The sequence below is a fragment of the Phaethon lepturus genome, unplaced genomic scaffold, assembly GCF_000687285.1.
Source record: "Phaethon lepturus isolate BGI_N335 unplaced genomic scaffold, ASM68728v1 scaffold17303, whole genome shotgun sequence".
In the NCBI taxonomy this organism is placed as follows: domain Eukaryota; kingdom Metazoa; phylum Chordata; class Aves; order Phaethontiformes; family Phaethontidae; genus Phaethon; species Phaethon lepturus.
In genome coordinates, this window is record NW_010531396.1 from 29,949 (window position 1) to 48,274 (window position 18,326).

General features: G+C 38.6%; 1 protein-coding gene across 1 annotated transcript in view; it reads right to left on the reverse strand.

The window, feature by feature from the left end:
* CIT (citron rho-interacting serine/threonine kinase) overlaps positions 1–18,326 on the reverse strand; it is a 60,814-nt gene that overhangs the window by 29,457 nt on the left and 13,031 nt on the right. Inside the window, exons 9-14 of the mRNA XM_010284550.1 lie at positions 15,489–15,669; positions 8,167–8,272; positions 7,154–7,297; positions 5,708–5,827; positions 877–1,047; positions 522–575 (exon numbers count right to left, since the gene is read on the reverse strand). Of these exons, the coding sequence (XP_010282852.1) occupies positions 522–575; positions 877–1,047; positions 5,708–5,827; positions 7,154–7,297; positions 8,167–8,272; positions 15,489–15,669 (776 nt within the window). The remainder of the gene's footprint in view (positions 1–521; positions 576–876; positions 1,048–5,707; positions 5,828–7,153; positions 7,298–8,166; positions 8,273–15,488; positions 15,670–18,326) is intronic.

Consider the following 18,326-nt stretch of genomic DNA (forward strand, 5'->3'; position numbering starts at 1 on the left):
TCAAAAAGGAAAAAATGCTCTCCACTTATGATACCATATTTATTTTAATGCACTTCACAAAAATCTTTGTTTCTCCCTATAAATTCTTACATACCAAAATGCTCCTTGGCAAATCTACTGCCATTATACTAACTTCTGGCTAATTTCATATTTTGGTCACAAAGCAGGTTGTTCAGTGTGAGAATACTCAGAATTCTTCTTATTTTTTATTTGCTATTCTTTATTCATAAAGAAAACCCTTAGGTATTACTAACCTAAGTCCAAACTCAGATTACACGTAATGGCCTGTCTTTGCCTAGTTTCTAAACACAATCCATTAAGAACAGGATATTCAAACACAACTTGATACCAAATCAGAAAGAACAATGAATCACACCAAGAAAAAGATTTTTAAAAAACTAAAATAAAACAGGGAGGGATGTGAGGTTGTGCATGCCATTGACTAGACAAAGATACTCTTGGTTTCTGAGCATAATATGAAAGTCTCAGGAAGCAAAGTCCAGGATACTAAAGTAGCATACCTTCTCCAATTTGGAATACAACTCTCCTGCTTCATTTTTTCCTTGATCTTTAACCTGCAACTTAAACATGAAATATATAAAAGTCTCAGGAAAAGTTGTAGTACATTGGTCTTCTATCCAGTCACCTCATGCAATTTGAACACAAGCAGCTACACAAAGTATAAATTAAACTTCAAGCGTACAATTGAAAGACATTTTGTATTAGTTGTACAAACCACACTGATCTCTAAAGGACACACACACAACTTCTGTTTTGTGTGTGTGGGGGGTGTGTGTGTGTGTGTGTGTGTGTGTGTAAAGAAGCACTAGAAATTCAAGCAAGCATCATCCCTCCGTCCCCTGAAGCCTAAACTACCTTTTGCAATTTGTTGTGACATTCAGTAGCTTTACGTTTGAATTCTTCAGCTGCCAGTCGGGACTCTCTCAACTCCGATTCATAAAGATCGCTACGCCTGCGAGCTGAAATAAGATCCTCTTCTAATTGATTCATCATCAACCTCATTTCTTCTACTTGAGCTTGATATTCCTGTAGTCATGATGGAAGGGAAGGAAAAGGTATTACATTTTAGAGGCAACAGGGGAAATACTTGGAGCAGCAGATCCCAGAATACTGACTGCAGGCAAGAGGCACATTTAAGAATATGTGGAAGAAAAGTAAAGTACAAAATAAAACAGTAAGAGCTAAATAAAATAACATATCCATGGTATTCTGGTTTGAGTCTTGCCATTTTCAAGTCAATACCTCATAAAGGTCAAATCATTGACTTTTTGAGAGTGGCTTCACTGCAGAAACACATACATACATCTACGTACAAATGATAAAAATTACTTACATTTCTAATTTCTGAAAGAGAAATGTGCCTTTGAGTTGATGTCTCTGCTAAATGCCCAGATGCTCCCTCAAGATATATTTTCTCAGGCTGATAATATGACAATTATCACAGATCTGCACAGCTTGGGTAAAAGGAAAGAAGGAGAAGCAGAGGGGTAACATACTGTGGCTTCTAGCCATCAGTTATTTTCTCTTCACAGACTTAAAAAGGATCATATTGCTCTGTGTGGGAGACAACCTAAAATCAAATATTAACTTAGAAAAACTGTCAAAAAGTCACACTGCCCATAGAAGATATTTGCCTATATAGGCAGAAATAATGATTCCCCATGCAGGACAGTACAAGATAGGACATTTGGATGGGGAAGGTGGGAAAAGAGAAGAACATTTGAATTTACTATCTCAATGAGACTGGGTACTCAAACTGAGAGTAGCTTGTGAGACTTGAAAAAAATAACTGGAAAAAAGAATTTGATTCTGTTTATGCAGCATTTACTAAGTACTGTAAGTATACATTTTGTAGAATTACTCTAAACAAAACAAAAACAAACACCAAAATCAAAGTATTTTTTATGAAGCTAAGAACAAGTAGAAAACATGCACATCAAGAGCTAGTAAAAAAGATTATGAAGGACTGACAGTGGGGGAGTCTATCTTTCTTTCCATTTTAATATCTTATAATACACCTGACTACCCCCATATTCAAAAGACTAACTGTCTCATGACAAAAATCATGTTTGTCATCACTCCTTCCAGCCAGCCAGCTGTCCTTAGTTAGACAAGCGATTGTGTGAACACTGACCCTAACATCACCCTATGATTCTCTAGCAACATGGAGAGCTTATGCAGATATTTATATTTAAAGAAGCTGGGCCTTTAAGAAGTTGCTTTACTGTCCATTACGGGGAGCATAGCAGAATGGCTCTTTGGTTCATAATCCCCAAATTGGTTGTCCAGTTTGTAAGGCAGACAGGGGACCTACTCCTTCCTGTTAGTCTCCCTATGGATGTTCTTATTTTCTTGCTGGAAAGAATTACAGCCTTTTTCTAATAAATGAGCATACATTAACTCAAATATTCATTTCATACAAATACATTTGTGAATAAAAAAAGGCAGAATGGTTTGTAGGAATACATGTTCTGCTCAGAAATCATAATTTGTTAAGATTTCCTAAAATAGCTTTTACATCAGCAAACACTTGACCAAAGAATTACAGGTATGACTACAAGTGCCACTGTGAAAATGAGGTTTGGGAAGGGAGGAAAATGGGAAGGGAGAAAAGAAGGAAGAAGAGGAGAAAATTAGTAATATTTCAGTTTTTCTTGTTTCCTGATGTTTGCAAGACTGTCTTTGAATAAATCTCATGGTAGGGTCAGAGGAACAGGCTGTGTCACTCAAGGTGACACAAAACAATACCTCTTGCATATGCATTGATCATAGTTGAAAAACTATCAAGACGTACTTAAGCACATATTAATGGACAGGCAAAGCTCAGGGCATATACCTGAAGCAAATCACATCAGGGTAGCTGCATACAAATGAGTGGGCCTTTCAAAAAATATCGATTCTGCTTTGTTGCAAGTTCATCCATTCATATGGGTTTTCATCAGGTAATGACCAGAACTCAGGTTTAGTTAAAAAAACCCACAAAACCAAGACAAGCAAAAACCAAACACACACACCAACCAAACAAGCAAAAAAACCAGACAACACACAATCCCACTATGCTCTTCTATTCAAGTATCTGGAGTTAAGATGAACCTACAGTCTTGCCTTGAAAATACCAAATGCCTAATTATCAGTTTTTGAAGATTCTGATTTGCTGTTAATTTTACACATTCTCTCTCAAGCTTCAGGTTTTCAACAGCAAAACTCTAAGGGACTCTTCCATCTCACCTCCCGGTTCCCTCTGACTTGAAAGTAATGATCCAAGTCTTTAATGGCTAAGATCCACCTGCTGGTATGAGTCAGCAAAAACATTTTTGCATATATTTGACAGGTGTAAAAATCTTTGCTGGTAAAAAACTGGCTGGATGGCCAGGCGCAAAGAGTTGCGACAAATGGAGCTAAACCAGTTAGTGGCTGGTCACAAGTGGTGTTCCCCCAGGGCTCAGTACTGGGGCCAGTTCTGTTTAATATCTTCATCAATGATCTGCATGGGGGAATCAAGTGCACCCTCAAGAAGTTTGCAGATGACACCAAGTTGGGTGGGAGTGTTGATCTGCTTGACGCTAGGAAGGCTCTACAGAAGGACCTGGACAGGCCGGATTGATGGGCTGAGGCCAGTATGAAGTTGAACAAAAAAGCTAAGTGCCAGGTCCTGCACTTGGGTCACAACAACCCCATGCAACACTACAGGCTTGGAGAGGAGTGGCTGGAGAGCTGCCCAGTGGAAAAGGACCTGGGGGTGCTGGTTGACAGCAGGGTGCTGGTGGACAGGGGGGTGAATCGGAGCCAGTAGTGTGCCATGGTGGCCAAGGCGGCCAATGGCACCCTGGCTTGTATCAGAAACAGTGTGGCCAGCAGGACTGGGGAAGTGATTGTTCCCTGTACTCAGCATTGGTGAGGCCACTCCTGGAATACTGTGTTCAGTTTTGTGTCTCTCACTACAAGAAAGACATTAAGGTGCTGCAGCGTGTCCAGAGAAGGGCAACGAAGCTGGTGAAGGGTCTAGAGCAGAAGTCTTATGAGGAGCAGCTGAGGAAACTGGGGTTGTTTAGCCTGGAGAAAAGGAGGCTCAGGGCTCTCTACAACTACCTGAAAGGAGGTTGTAGCGAGGTGGGTGTCCATCTCTTCTCCCAAGTAACCAGCGATAGGACAAGAGGAAATGGCCTCAAGTTGCACCAGGGGAGGTTTAGATTGGATATTAAGAAAAATGTCTTAGATGAAAGAGTTGTCAAGCATTGGAACAGGCTGCCCAGGGAGAGGGTTGAGTCACCATCCCTGGAGGTATTTAAAAGATGTGTAGATGTGGTGCTTAGGGACGTGGTTTAGTGGTGGACTTGGCGGTGCTAGATTAACAGTCAGACTTGATGATCTTAAAGGTCTTTTCTAATCTAAACAATTCTATAATTATATGATTTTGTCACAGTGTTCTTGCACATGTTTTTCAGACAGCTCAGAAGACCACCCCAGATGTCAAAGTCTGCAGGATATTACAGATTCGTTTGTTGACCTAAGCAGCATTGTTATGTCATCCTGAATCTTCACAAATTAAAAGATTCTGGGACAAAACATTTTATTAAAAATTACTTGCATTGCTTTTCCTCTGTTACATGTGTCTGTACTGCCTCAGAATCTATTGATATTTATCATCACCAAAAATGTTCCACATTTCAGTATTTAAAGCAACTTTGCTAACAAAGCACCAGCACACAGAGTAATGAGCTTTAGATCCCTTGTATTACATAAAAAAAAACATCTAGAAGAATGCTGTAGAAGTCTATGGAGGCCTGCTACATCCAGGGGGTTGTTTTTGCATTTCATTACTTTTTACATAAGAGCAGCTCATGTCTGGAGATTTATTACCAAGGTTTCTGGGCTTCCTTGTCTCAAACACTGTGAAATTAGTCAGTTAATGTTTGTAAAGTGCCTTGAAGATGAAAAACAACAGATAATTGCAAAGCACTGTTTGAACAGCATAGTAAATTTCAATTTCTTTTTCTCAACACAATATGTTGCTATTAATTCATAAAACTGAACGGGTTCTGTCTTGTAGACCATTTTAAATCCTAAAAATGTCCACATTTGTAACCATATTTTCATTTAATTTTGACATTTTTTTCCTATGAACAACTGTATGGATTAATGAATTTTCAACATTCCTCTGGTGGAAAAAAATTATGAACATCTACTTTGCAAATAGATTAAGTTAGGAAAAGAGCAGTTAGGCAACACAGACTCTATTTTGAAAGACTATTACACTTTTTAAGTGACCAGGTAAGAATGAAAAAAAGAAAACAACACACAATTAAGGCTAGCTCAGTTGTCTCCCAGGTGGAGATTCATGAACATGTGAAATTTGTATAGGTTGACCATTTAAAATGGATAGCTCATTTCTAATGCAGCATATTACTAAAGCATTGCAACTTTCTCCTAAACTGGCTTTATAGAGAAAGTACTTTCAGCACTAGGAAAATAAAAACTTGAAGTTTGAAGTTCATGCTTACTTGCAATATACACAAAAGTGCAATTTTGTTTCATCCCATTTTGTTTAAGAAACCACATGAAAACACACAGATTGGGAGTCATCACAGCCTACCAACATAAAATGTAATCCTGTCAACAGAGCTAGAATACGCCAAAAATGCCTATTTGTAGATAGTCACTCTGCTCCCCGAAGAAGCAGGTATACCTGTTCTTTGATCTCTTGCAGTTTTCGGCTTTGCTCTCTGATATCATGAAGTAGCTGTAGTGCCTTATCATCTTCCTGAGACACCTCCATCCGTGCCTGCTCCAGGCTTCGCTTTAAGCTCTGCAGAAAGCAAAATGTTCAATACATAGTCTTTCGTTTTTCAGATGGCTGTATAATAAACATTTTTAGCTATACGAATGCCTCCTTGAGTGCAATGAGGCATCAAAGAAATAGAGGCACCAGTGATGGAACCCTAAAGAAATTCATGGCCAGTGCTGCTTCTGTCTGGATAGAAGCAGCCCATTTTACAAATACTGTTTACTATACTTAAAACTTAGAACTTAGCTCTACTTCCTCACATCAGGTTTAAAGACAAAAAACAAACAGAGATCACAAAAGGCATCCATTATTGACAGCATTTATCTATATTTTATCTAGCACTATTACTTCACAACCTAGATACAATCCTTCAACTTCATGTTACTAACAAGCCTATTAATTTTTCTTGTTGCTGTTAAGCAAGTTAAATCCTTTAATCATCATTGAACTTCTACAAAGGACAGAAGAGTTGTTTCTGTATCTCACCACATACCTTACCTGCAAATTTTGACAGACCAGTGGTCCTCCTATCAACTGTGTATTATTCTTCAACAGAAAGATACAAAGTGATTTTTATTTATTTACTTAGTAACATTTGGTATAGGAAAATCACTCAGCCTCATTTTAAGATATGCTTCCCAACAAACCAACCAATCAGAAATGCTTTACAATTCTCTGAAACAAAGTATTATCTGGAGTTTTGTTCTTGGTACAAAAGAGGAAAGAGAATATTATACCCAACTGAAAATACAGAGACTATTAACTAGAATGAAAATATCCTCACTGGAATCTTGCCAGGACAACTGGGCAGACATTCCAGCTCCCATGAAAAATGCCAAACAATCTTTTGAAGACAGGTTTTAAGGCCTCATTTTTACATTCTATCTGAAAAATATCACCTGTCCTAGCATCATCCCTGACATTACGCTGTGGAACTGGATCACTCTGAACTCAGAATACCACCATTGTTTCCTAATAGTCTTATTTGTCCTTGAAGGTTTCTGCCTAGGTACTGATTAGGCCCCATCCTCTTCTTGCTAAGAAACCTGTAAGAAGTCAAACCCAAGCATGTTCTAGCACAGCCAGTAAGACAAACATCACAAATAGTTTCAGCAAGATCAGGACAGTAGTTAACCCTGTATGTTCTAAGAATATGACCATGAAACAAAGTTTGAATAAAACTGTCAAGGAAGACTCTGCAAACAATTCAGGGCTCCCATATTCAACAGATATCCTCTCATTATTTTCTCTCCATCAAGTACCCCACTGAAACCATAATGGAAGAGAAAGGCAAAGACCACAAGATTTCAGGTCTTCAGAGCTGAAAGGACAGGTGTAAGGGCTCACACTGCATTCTGTGATATAGGTGGCCAGGTCCTGCTCCAGGAGGGATCGCTGGGTCTCAGAGGCTTTCAGTTCCACCTCCTTTTGGCTAAGTACAGCCTCCACCTCTGACACTCTCCGGTGCAACCGCGTCATTTCCTGCTCCATCTGCAATAAATATCAAGAGGTTATAAAGGGGGCTTCAAAAGCTTTGTTAACTGCTACTTTGAGCTCTGTTGAGTAGGAATTTGTCTCCAAGAGACCTCTAGCTATATTTCTCCAAATGGTGTTTAAATTCCAATACCATTGTCTCTGCTCCAGGAATGCACAGTTCTTCTTAAGGATAAGTAGTAAGTCTAAGTCACCCCATTCATTCAAGCTGCTTGTTCGTATTCAGTCATTCTTCGAACCCCAGTTAGCAAAGAAGACACAATCATTTTTCACCTGACTTGCAGAGATGGGTCACTTTAACCTTATCCCAAATCCATGCTGGACCAGAAGATGGTTTCCCCCCATCTCCTTGTCAGGAGCAAATGGTCAAATCCAGAACAGAGCAGGCAGAAAAGTAATCGAACTCTCATAAAAGTCTCAGACAAGCAGTAAGTTTTAAAAGACTCCACTGGGTTCCCTTTATTGGAGCACAGCAACTGTTATAAGATGTTCACCATAACCAGTGACGTGACAACAGTTACGTAAGCAGAAGCTGATGAGTTAGGGAGAGAACCTCAGAACAGTACTGCTGTAATTGTGCGTACGATGAAGAGGCACGGCCTGCAGGAAGAAGCAGTCGTCTGTGTCACGCTGAGAAAAGGACCGTTTAAAATCCAGAGCCACTTCTTGTTAAGATAAAAGTATCTAGAGCAACAGCATGGCCTAAATTCATCTCCCTTTGTGCTGGACAGGAAGCCACCTCACTGAAGGAAAAGCACTTTGCCCACCACGAGTCTGGATGATCAGCAGCATCTGACAGATCCCTGGACATACACTGGTTGCAGATTCCTGGAGCAATGGAGACGGCCAATCGCATAAATAAATACCTTGTGACACTTCTCCTGGGCGTCTTGGAGTTCTTTGCTCTTGAGAAGTAGTTTCTTTTCCATGGAGCTGACCTTGGCTGGAGAATCCACACTTGAAAAAACAGATCTAAAAGAGCAAAGCCAAACAGCACATGAATATAGGCAAAAGGTACAGAAATGTGCATTTATGCAGACTTGGTAAAGTCATTGGGTACTTACTTATACCAGGATAAAAGAAAGGGGCAGCAATCACAGTCTAACAGCCATCATTTCAGATCAAACATACTATAAAACCTGATGACAGTATATCATTATTAAATAATCCACGTGTGCTTCTAATTACAATATTAATATTTTCCATCGGTGACTTTTACGTCAGAGTGCAAAACAATAAATCACAGCAACACTGTTGCCTAACTTGTACAGATTCATAAATGTAACAACAAAAAGTCAATGTAACCATTTGGAAAGATAAAAAATTTTCAGGGAACTGCTTTTTATTTTGTACTTTATTTTTAAACAGGTTTTAAATTTATCATCAAAGTACAAAAGGCCTAAAAACTTTAACATGTTGTAATCTCCACCACAGGAAGAAGAACTGAATATCCTTAGTTACCTTCTGTGAATCAAAATTGAACTGAAACTTTTCTAACCCAATTCATATGATCCCTACGAACTCAATCAATATCAATATGATTAGTCACACTGCAGAACCTCAGAGTTCCACTTATAAGTAATTTTTTGCATGAGACAGAACTTAACTGTACTATTCAAAACAATTTGACTCCAGAAACCTGCAGAAAATATTTACATGTTATTAAGCTTTCTGTCTAATTGGGACACAATATTTAAGAAGTTTACCATTTCTGTTAGTCTAAATTCATTACAGAAAAGGATAGGAAGCCACTCAATATTTTCGAGCATATTTTTAGTGCTTTGCAGTCTTAAATATGTAATTTGCAACCAAAAAATTAAGTACACACACATCAAAACATAATTTTAAAAATCACATTCTCCCTCACATAAAATTATTCAAACTAGATATTTAAGCAGTTGATGATGGAACCACTGTCAACTGATAGATGAAAATGCAGAAGTACAATGAAGGTGCTAATAAAAGATCATACAGTCTGCCCACACATTGCTTTCTGCTTCTCCTGGCCACAGTTTGGTATGCAGCCAGTTATCCCCATGGAGAGAAATGAGCTTTGAGCAGCTCTCTGCATATAGCCATACACCCACACACAGCAGTACAGTCTCTTCTTAACACCAAGGAAAGTTTGATTCCATCACCACCATTTTCTGAGAAAAATCTACTGCTTAATCCAAATAGATACACAGGATAATCACAAAAGAGAGACACGTGGATTTTTATGAAAATGCTGCAGCAACATATCTGTATCCAAAGAGGTATCTTCAGTACCACCATCTTAAGCAGTCATTAGGAAACACTGTTTTGATATTAGCAAACAAACATAGCAAAATGCATCAATCCTGCCTTGAAAGGTCAAATATTAGTATTTCTTCAGAACCCTGATATGGGAAAAACTTAGAAGAAAGAGTCCTGCACATCAACAATATAAATATGATCAGGACTTAATAGAAAACAAGCATTAAAAGTGAATGCTTTTGTAAAGCATTCCTTTAGCCCTGGTCAAATCAATCCGATCCATCAAATTGTCATATTTAAAAATCAATTTATAAAGTGTGTCTATACTCCTACAGAGAAAAGGCAACCATCTGAGAAAGATGCATGTTAAATCTCATAACAGCTGGGTGTACAAACAAGGCTAAAAATGAATAGTTGAGAAAAGCAGTCTAAAAATACAAATTAAGACTCACATTAACTAAAAAAGACACTAAGAAATCTGCTTTAAAATGTTAATCAAATATATGTAAATAGCTGCAAATGTGTACTGAGACAAGTCTGAAAATCTTTTTGTAATAAAATTTTAGCTTTACAGGTCTGAACTGTATTGGCTAAAGCAATTTTTGTTTTAATTATAGTTTCAACATTAGCCATCACCTTTTTACTTTTATTCTTTTCAAATCCAAGACATTACCCAAGAACACTCTAGCCAGTTCTCACAGACCTGGTTTTATTTGCTGCTTCTATTTCACCTCCCTAAATGGGGCTTGTTTTATTTGTTATTTTTGCTTATTTGCTATTAAAAAAAATCAGAGCTGAATATTACAGGCACCATTTTGCATTTCAGAAATTTCTCCTAGCAAGTCAGCTTACAGCATGCATACGCACTGCAACACAGGAAGTAACAGGACAGATTCAGGGAAGAAGACACAGAGCTCTGCAAAGACACGTTGTTCAGCCAGGAGTGATGGGATGGGACAGAGTACGAGAGACTCTCACTGACCGAAGTTTGAATTGCGTTGGGTGACTGTAGAGGGAGCCGCTCCTCAGGGTTGATGTCAGTTTTGTAAGGAAAGAGAAGGCTACAAACTAGAACTACAATCTTTCTTCCTCATCCCTGTCCAAAGGGAGGAAAAAATTCCTTTAAAACATACGTCCTGGTGACACGACGATTTTCCTGCCATGGAAACAGGACATCTTATCCCCAGGGGAAGCTGATTTCAGTTAGCACTGGACACACAGTTTTTGAAAGACATCCTTTCCCAGTAATTCTTTCCTGTGTACAAACTATATCAGAACAACTTAATGAACACTCATACAACCTTCAAAGTATCAGAAAGAGGGTAGAGAGAAGAAATCAAGAGAAATGGAATACTGAGTAATCTAATAAGCCTTGTCATGGTGATATAAGTTCCCAACACAGCATGACAATGTGGAAAATACCCACGTTGCTGGGGCACTTATATTCTTCCTCAATCAGCATCACCTCAGAAATGAAACATGTACAATCCAACATCAAAAGCTATGATGCAAAACTATCATTCAGGTTGGTACCATCTCAGAATATTTCATTTAATTAACTGCTACATCTGGATCAATTCTCTTAGCACAACAGAGCAGTTTCTGCTGTTTCCTCTGAATGGGGCGGGGGGGAAAGATTAACAAAAGGTAACCAGAATACATCACCAAGAAAACTGCAATCAAAGGCTAAGAAAACCCAAAGTCAAGTCTATAGTACCAAGCTCTAATAGCACTAGCTCTGCCAATTTACTTTCAAAAGCAGCACTGCCTGCATGACTAAAAAATAAGTGAACTTAGAGCTGACTAGTGATTTCACAGCTCAATCAGCAACAGCCTCAACCACAGAACTATCAGAAATGGTGCTAGCTGTGTAAAAGCTCCTCCAGTCTCAACATGGCTGAGATGAAGAAGAAAAAAGTATTAGTATAGGAAAAGCTAGAAGATGATTCTGGGATATCGAACTTTTACTCTTTTCGTACCTTAACCTCTCTTGTGCATCATACCTCATACCTTCCTTTGTCCTTTTATGCCACTCTCGTAAACCCCCAACTCACCTGTGCTTCTTCCTTCTCAAGATTGACACCATCTGTCCTAATCCTGGCCCCCACACAACATGCCTATAATCTCATCCCCCGTCCCTCATGCTCTATTCTTTTTAGCATTATACTCATCTGTACCTTCCGCCCCCTCGTAAATGCTTGCTCAGGCCTAAAAAAAACCCAACCAAAACCGAACAGTGATACCATCAATCTGTGAATAGAGCTAGCTGAAGCAAAGCATATTTTTGGTATGCTCATCCTGTGCTTCCTCTTTATCTATCTTTGGTGAAAGAGTTTATCAGAACCCGACAAACTGTTGGAAGAAACCAGCAGTCCTTCTTCTTGGAAGAATGGCCCATTTTAATGCTCAGTATTTTATGACAATCACAAATCTGTATCAAATTTCAAAATAAAAAAAAAGAAATCTTGTAAAATACCACTTCTTCGGAACTTACAGAAAAGATCTGGACCATCTATTAAAGCCTCACAGACCACAATTCAAAAATTATTAGAATTACATTTATTATATTCTGATAAATAATTAAAAAAAATAAAACCCTATCTCAGCAACTGAGATTAGGTACTAGTCCCACAGTCAGCCTTGGCTGCAAATATATCTCTAGATTCTGGTTTAACAAGTATTTTATATTAACGTAAGTTTTGTATCATAAGTAGTCAGGCCTCTTTAGCTCCTTGCTCCGGTCTAAGAGAGGACAGAGGCAGGCAAAAATTTACATCATAAACTATTTAAATTAGGTATTTATTTTTATTAGAAATTTTGGTATATTTGTTTAGCACTGGATTCATAATATATTTATCTTATGCTTAAGGACCTCTGCTAGTCACCTGCAAAGGACAAGAACAATTTTCTTTCTCCACTTGGTGCACATTTCTGGAATCTAAGGGGTTTTCTGACTTAGTCTAAGCACTGAAGATCCACCACAGTTAGGGGCAGGAAATAAGGTGGGGCTGGCTTTTAAAGGAATTAAACTCTCAGTAGCCTGTTTTCTTGTCACAGTCACATACTCACAACCAAACCAGCAGCCAGATTTGCAGTCAGACAGGCATTTCTCCCCCATATCAAGAATTCAGAGGCCATGATGAGAGAAGGAGTTAGGCTCGTCCTTCTCTGCAGCCTGGTCCCAGTTCTTAGAATCATATAGGACATTTATTTAACAAACACTTTGCTCATATAGGTTCCTATAGGTTCCTATGACATAAGCAATGCCCTTGATTTTTCCTGATTGCTTCCAATGACACATTATTGTCATGCCTTTTTTTCTTTAGTTAAATCTTACATTTGTTATAGGGTGACAAATTCTTCCAAAAACTCATGGGGCAACATACAGAACATTTTAATTCAATGGAGCCTTCTAAACTACACACTGACTATATGATTTCTGGCAACAGGTCTAAGTGACTTAGGTGAACCCTTCTAACCCTAAGTGGTTCAGGCAAAGGAGAATGGAAAAAGAGAACTCTTCTCCTTCTTCTGTCCAATTTTTTAACTGCCTTTTCGCATAAGTATTTGAAATTCCTAGCTCAGCTATGGCTTCTTACTGTCCAGTGAACAAGAGCAAGACTATAACCCTAAGCTTCATAGCTTGACAGACCTCAAACTAAAAGCAGTGAAAGTTTCAAGGACCTTGTTAATGGCACTCTGCAGTTGCCTGGCCTAACTATGAGCAGCACTAGAGGCGTTAGAGCTATCATGCTGCAGACATAGGAAAACAGATCTGCATCACTTAGCAACCATAAGGTTAGACTTTCAGAGGAAATATTTTAAGAAGAAAAACTCTGGACTGATAAACTTGGTGACTTAGGACCTTCCAGAGGAGACATCCCAAGATGCACAACAGACAAGCTTACCCCCCATTTACTGTCTTCCTCCCATCTAGAATTTGATATTCAAGCTATTGTGGACAGAAACAGTACTTTATTTCCTCAGGTAATACATCACACAATATTTTATAAGTAACAAGTTATCTTTATGACCCAATGTTGCAGTGATACCAAGAATAAACTAGTCACTGCATTATTTAAAAACAGGTATTTTCAAGCCTCCATACACTCTTTGCCATATTTAAATCACCTTCTTAAAACAAAATACAACTATTTACTGCTAAAAATATCAAAGTGCATTTATCAAGATCTCATTCAAAAAAAGAAACCACTAAGATCTACTTATATTAAAATTATTTGGGGGAAAAAGAAGTACGTGATGTCTTTCTGTTCCAGCTCAGGAAAAAAAGAGGCCACATCAAGCAGAAATTTTACTTCAATCAAAATTTCTCCAGAGCACATGTATGTGCATATTCTTTTGCTATGCCCCTTCTCGTCTATTACCAAAATTCAAATATAACTTCAATACACATTTTCAGTACTAGCTCCACAAAGAAAGCATATCAATCAACCTGCTACATCTATTTTACTTTTCAGCCTTCAACCTCCAGCATAGTTACACCACTGTTCCTGAGACTTTACCTCATGCTTCAGTTCTAGTCCTGGGCCCTGCTTACATATACATTTTTACCATACATGTACGGTCACTGGTGAGCCTCTTCTGACTGTTACATGAATGGTCATGTAGCCTTGATAAATGGATTGCAGTTCCCCAGGCAAAAAAGATAACACTGTAAGTTATGTCGCTTCTGAATCAAGACATTTTAACCCCAGGTATCTACAGATATAACATTCCATTTTTCTAATTCTGCTGACAATGTTAGATCATTTCACCAAAAGAATACTTTTTTGGTTGTTATATCTTCTCTTTCGTCATAAAAGCAACTCTGCTGAGGAGGAACAGTCAAAGATTCCCTTTTTATTACTGGCATAACCATCGTATAACCTTGATTCACGGTGTGGGCAAGATCAAAGATGTCAACAGTATCACCAGATTTGGTTACACACTTACCGCAGAGGAACTATCACAACCAATATGACAAAAAAATGAAAACTTGATTAAGACAGATTGACAACGAAGTCCCTTAAGGGAACTAACTAGCAGCAATGAACGATGGTTGACACGAAAACACAGTGCCTTAAGTGCATTGAGTCACTAAACCAGCTAAAGCCATTGCATTCCTGAGAGGCATCATGATACTGAGGTAAGGACTTCTCAACTTCACGTACTGCACTAATACTTTTTCAATAGCTCTGTCATCAGAAACTAACCACCCACCACACTGAATGGTTTATACCATACTATTTATAGTCTTCTTTTTCTCCGACTCCATTCTCTCGGAAAGCCCATTTTCTTTCAACTGAAAAACGTTTTTTCTAGATCTTTACCTCCCTCCACAAATACATACTCTGCATACTTCATCTGAATCCCCAGTCTCTTAACACACAATACAGCAGTCTTCGTATTTAACTTGACCCAACAGCACAGTCAGCTGCCATGAAGCTCCTTCTCTTGTTCACTGACCCACCACTGCACATTCCCAGATTAGTGGAGCTCCATTTCTGTGGATCACTGATTCAGCCTTACCCATCCCCAGCACTTGGTGCCCACTCTCTGACCCAATAACATAACACCCCCACTTTTCCATCTCTGAACTCCTTAGTATTCTCCTTCTTTCAGGGATCTGCAATACCAGAAATGCAATCACCTACTAGTCCCTGGTTAACAGCAACAACTAATTCAAAGTCTTTGAATGACAATTTTAACAATAACTGTTTTAGAATCAATCTTTCCATTCCTTTTCCTCCCCCTCATCCCAGAAATAGTCACAGAATGGTAGGACATGCACAAGTCACAGTAGCAACAGATAAAGCCAGAATCTGGCAGCTTCCCTAAAGCAGTGTACAGGCCAGTTAAAACAGCTTTTTCCCCCACACACAGCATCCTCACTGTAACAACCCTTCACATTTTTCCAGTGGTCCTATGCACCTAAGCAATAATTCCTACTTACTCTGATCTGAGGATCCCTAATGCCTTGCTGAATGAAAACCCCACAAACGGCAAATCTTCACCCGAGAAGCCTGCTGGGTTCAACTGGCGCGTAGAGGATAAAACCCGTGAATTCTTCTCTGGTTCATCAAAATTTGAGGTGTCATCGTCAGACTTGAGGGTAGGAACGAAGGGGGGAGGAGCTGGGAAAAAAAGCAAGAAGAAAAGACAAAATTCAGCTACTGTTCACTCTGCAACAGTCCCACTCATTCAGTGCTTGCAATGGCACTGCAGCTCCTGCTTTTAATCTTGCTAACACAAGCAGACTGAGCTGCTGCTCTCAAATCGTATTACAGCAACAAGAGATTAACCCTTAAGCTACCAACATGGCTACCACTCTGCAGGCAGAATGTCTCCCACACTGATTGAACTGGGTTTTAGGTTGGGGATTTGAGATTGTTGGGTTTGGGTTTTTTTGTTTCAGGTTAGGGGTTTTTTTTTAAACATATCCATTGAATCAAAGCACCAGGCTAAGAAAATCATTACTGTAAATATATATAGCTAAAAGTAATTCAATTCTAATTCATCTAGAAAAAGCAAATGTCTCCAATCTACCCACAATTAGTGACACTACATGAGAATGTAGTCTGATCCTTTGCTAGTCATCTAAGGGATATATCTACCCTTTAATACTACCAAGAATCTTCCCAGCATGGGTTTCTAACCAACAGCAAACTGGTCTTTCTCCTGAAAGATTCTAATAAATGATAGCTACTAGAAGCTAATTGGTCTTTAGGAAGGGAAGAAATATCAGTAAGATTTTATTTCTCCAAAGGAGCTTGCTAAAGATCTAGAACTCTTGTTGGGACACCACTGCAGTCTGGCTCGGATACAACCAACTCTGAAGAGAGGTATAAATAGCAGGAATTACAATGTATTTCTAACTATAATTTCTAAATTGGTACCACTTAACTTGTTAAGCAGTTGTTTAATTTCAGCTGATTTTCTCGCATTTGCTTCAGTTTAATTAACCAACAGAACAAAAGAACAAGTTCTTCTCAATGATGTGCAGCACCCAAGCTACCTGCTGGCTTGGCTATGCATGTGAAAGGAATGAATGCAAAAAGCCTGCTGTGCAATTCCTACCTCATTAAATCACGTTTTCTAAGATACTTTTTTAACGTTATTTCATCACTCAGGTCCTCACTCACTGCAAATCTACTAATCTCTTTTTTGCTCTATAAAGGAGACAGCTCTTCAGTCAGCAACTAGAACACAGCCCATTGTCACAAGCTGATGGAAGTGTAGTGTGCTAAAACCGTTACCATGGATCCAGTATAGATCTCCTGTAGCTGAAGGGCTGATGAGAATTGAAGAACCAGGAACAAACATTACAACCCCTGCAGTGCAGGCTCCCTGCTCCTCACTCTCTGCATGCTCGGAGTTTAACCCTACCTGCCTGCGATCGTGACAGATGCTGGTGCTTATCTGACTGACAGAGGCAGAATGAGTCACGGCTGGAGCTTGCTAGCTCCCTCTAGGTTGCCAAAGCCTTTCACAGCCCGCTTTTTAACTCCTCATTCTCTAGACAAACGTATGCTTCAACTACCCACCAGACCAGCATTAATAGCGCACGCACCGCCTCCCCCCCAAAATCTGTCTGTATAAACTGCCAAATCACAACTACACATGCAGGCTTTGTTAACAGCTCCCCAAGGAGCCGTTCTGACGCTGCTCCCAACCAGGGAAGGGAGAAGAAAGTCCATGAAGCAGATAGGATGCTGCTCACGTACAGTACTTCCAAGACATTAGAATGAGATAAATGGGGAAAATATACAAATTAAATAGGTTCTGTAGTAAGCAGTTTTACTTACTAGCTCCAGAACATTTAAAATTTCTGTCAATATCATGACTTTATTAATTTCTGCTATTTTATTGGTTATAATATAAATTTAGACCCACTATAACACTGACATTTATGTACTGTAAACATAATTTTGGGCTACAGATTGTTGATTAGGATTGGTCTTTTTTTAGAAATTCACTTAACGTCAAGATAATGTCCAGATATTTTTTCATATGCTCTTAATGATTAAAAACAGAGAAGTAACAGAAAACAGTTTATAAGTATAGCATCTTTAATGCAAATATAAGCCCAAAGTTACAGTTAATTCATAGCAGAGGAGGATAAGTTCAGAAATTAGTATTTTTTTAGTTTAGGACCTCTGCTGAAAGAACTTTGCACATCATTTTACAGGAAGGGGTTGCTGTGGGGTTTTTAACACTGTCTTTGAAGACAGATACTGTCTATGAGGTAAAGTAATAGAGAAAACAGCAAACTAGACACTTCGTCTGGGGAAGTCTAGAATCTTTCTTAAAGAGATAGCAAAAAATAACATAGCTGTCTTTTTATAACGGTATAACAACCCTGTTATATATTCCCCAGAGTTTGACAGATAACTTCATCTTTGAAAGAGAGATCTAGTGTCTCACTTCTCACCAGAAATTAGCTAAGAAGATCTTAAGAGTCATCTTCAAGCCTTTGCAATTAAAAAGAAAGCCTTTCCTCTTACCAACAGTAAGAATTCCTAGTCAAACCACATGCATTAAAAAAATATATAATTTAAATATGTCTTAGATCAGCATGCACATAAAAAGATGAAAAGCACTCAATAGGGGAACAATGGATGCAAAAAGATAAAACTGAATGCGAGACAGAGCAAACCTTTGGGGCTGGTGGGAAACTAGTTTAAAGAGCACAATGTTTTACACTACAGTTTCCTTTAATGTTTAATAAAAGATGTGAACAAAGAAGAGAAATTGTGAACACTAGATTAAAAAAATAATGAAAAAATCATTT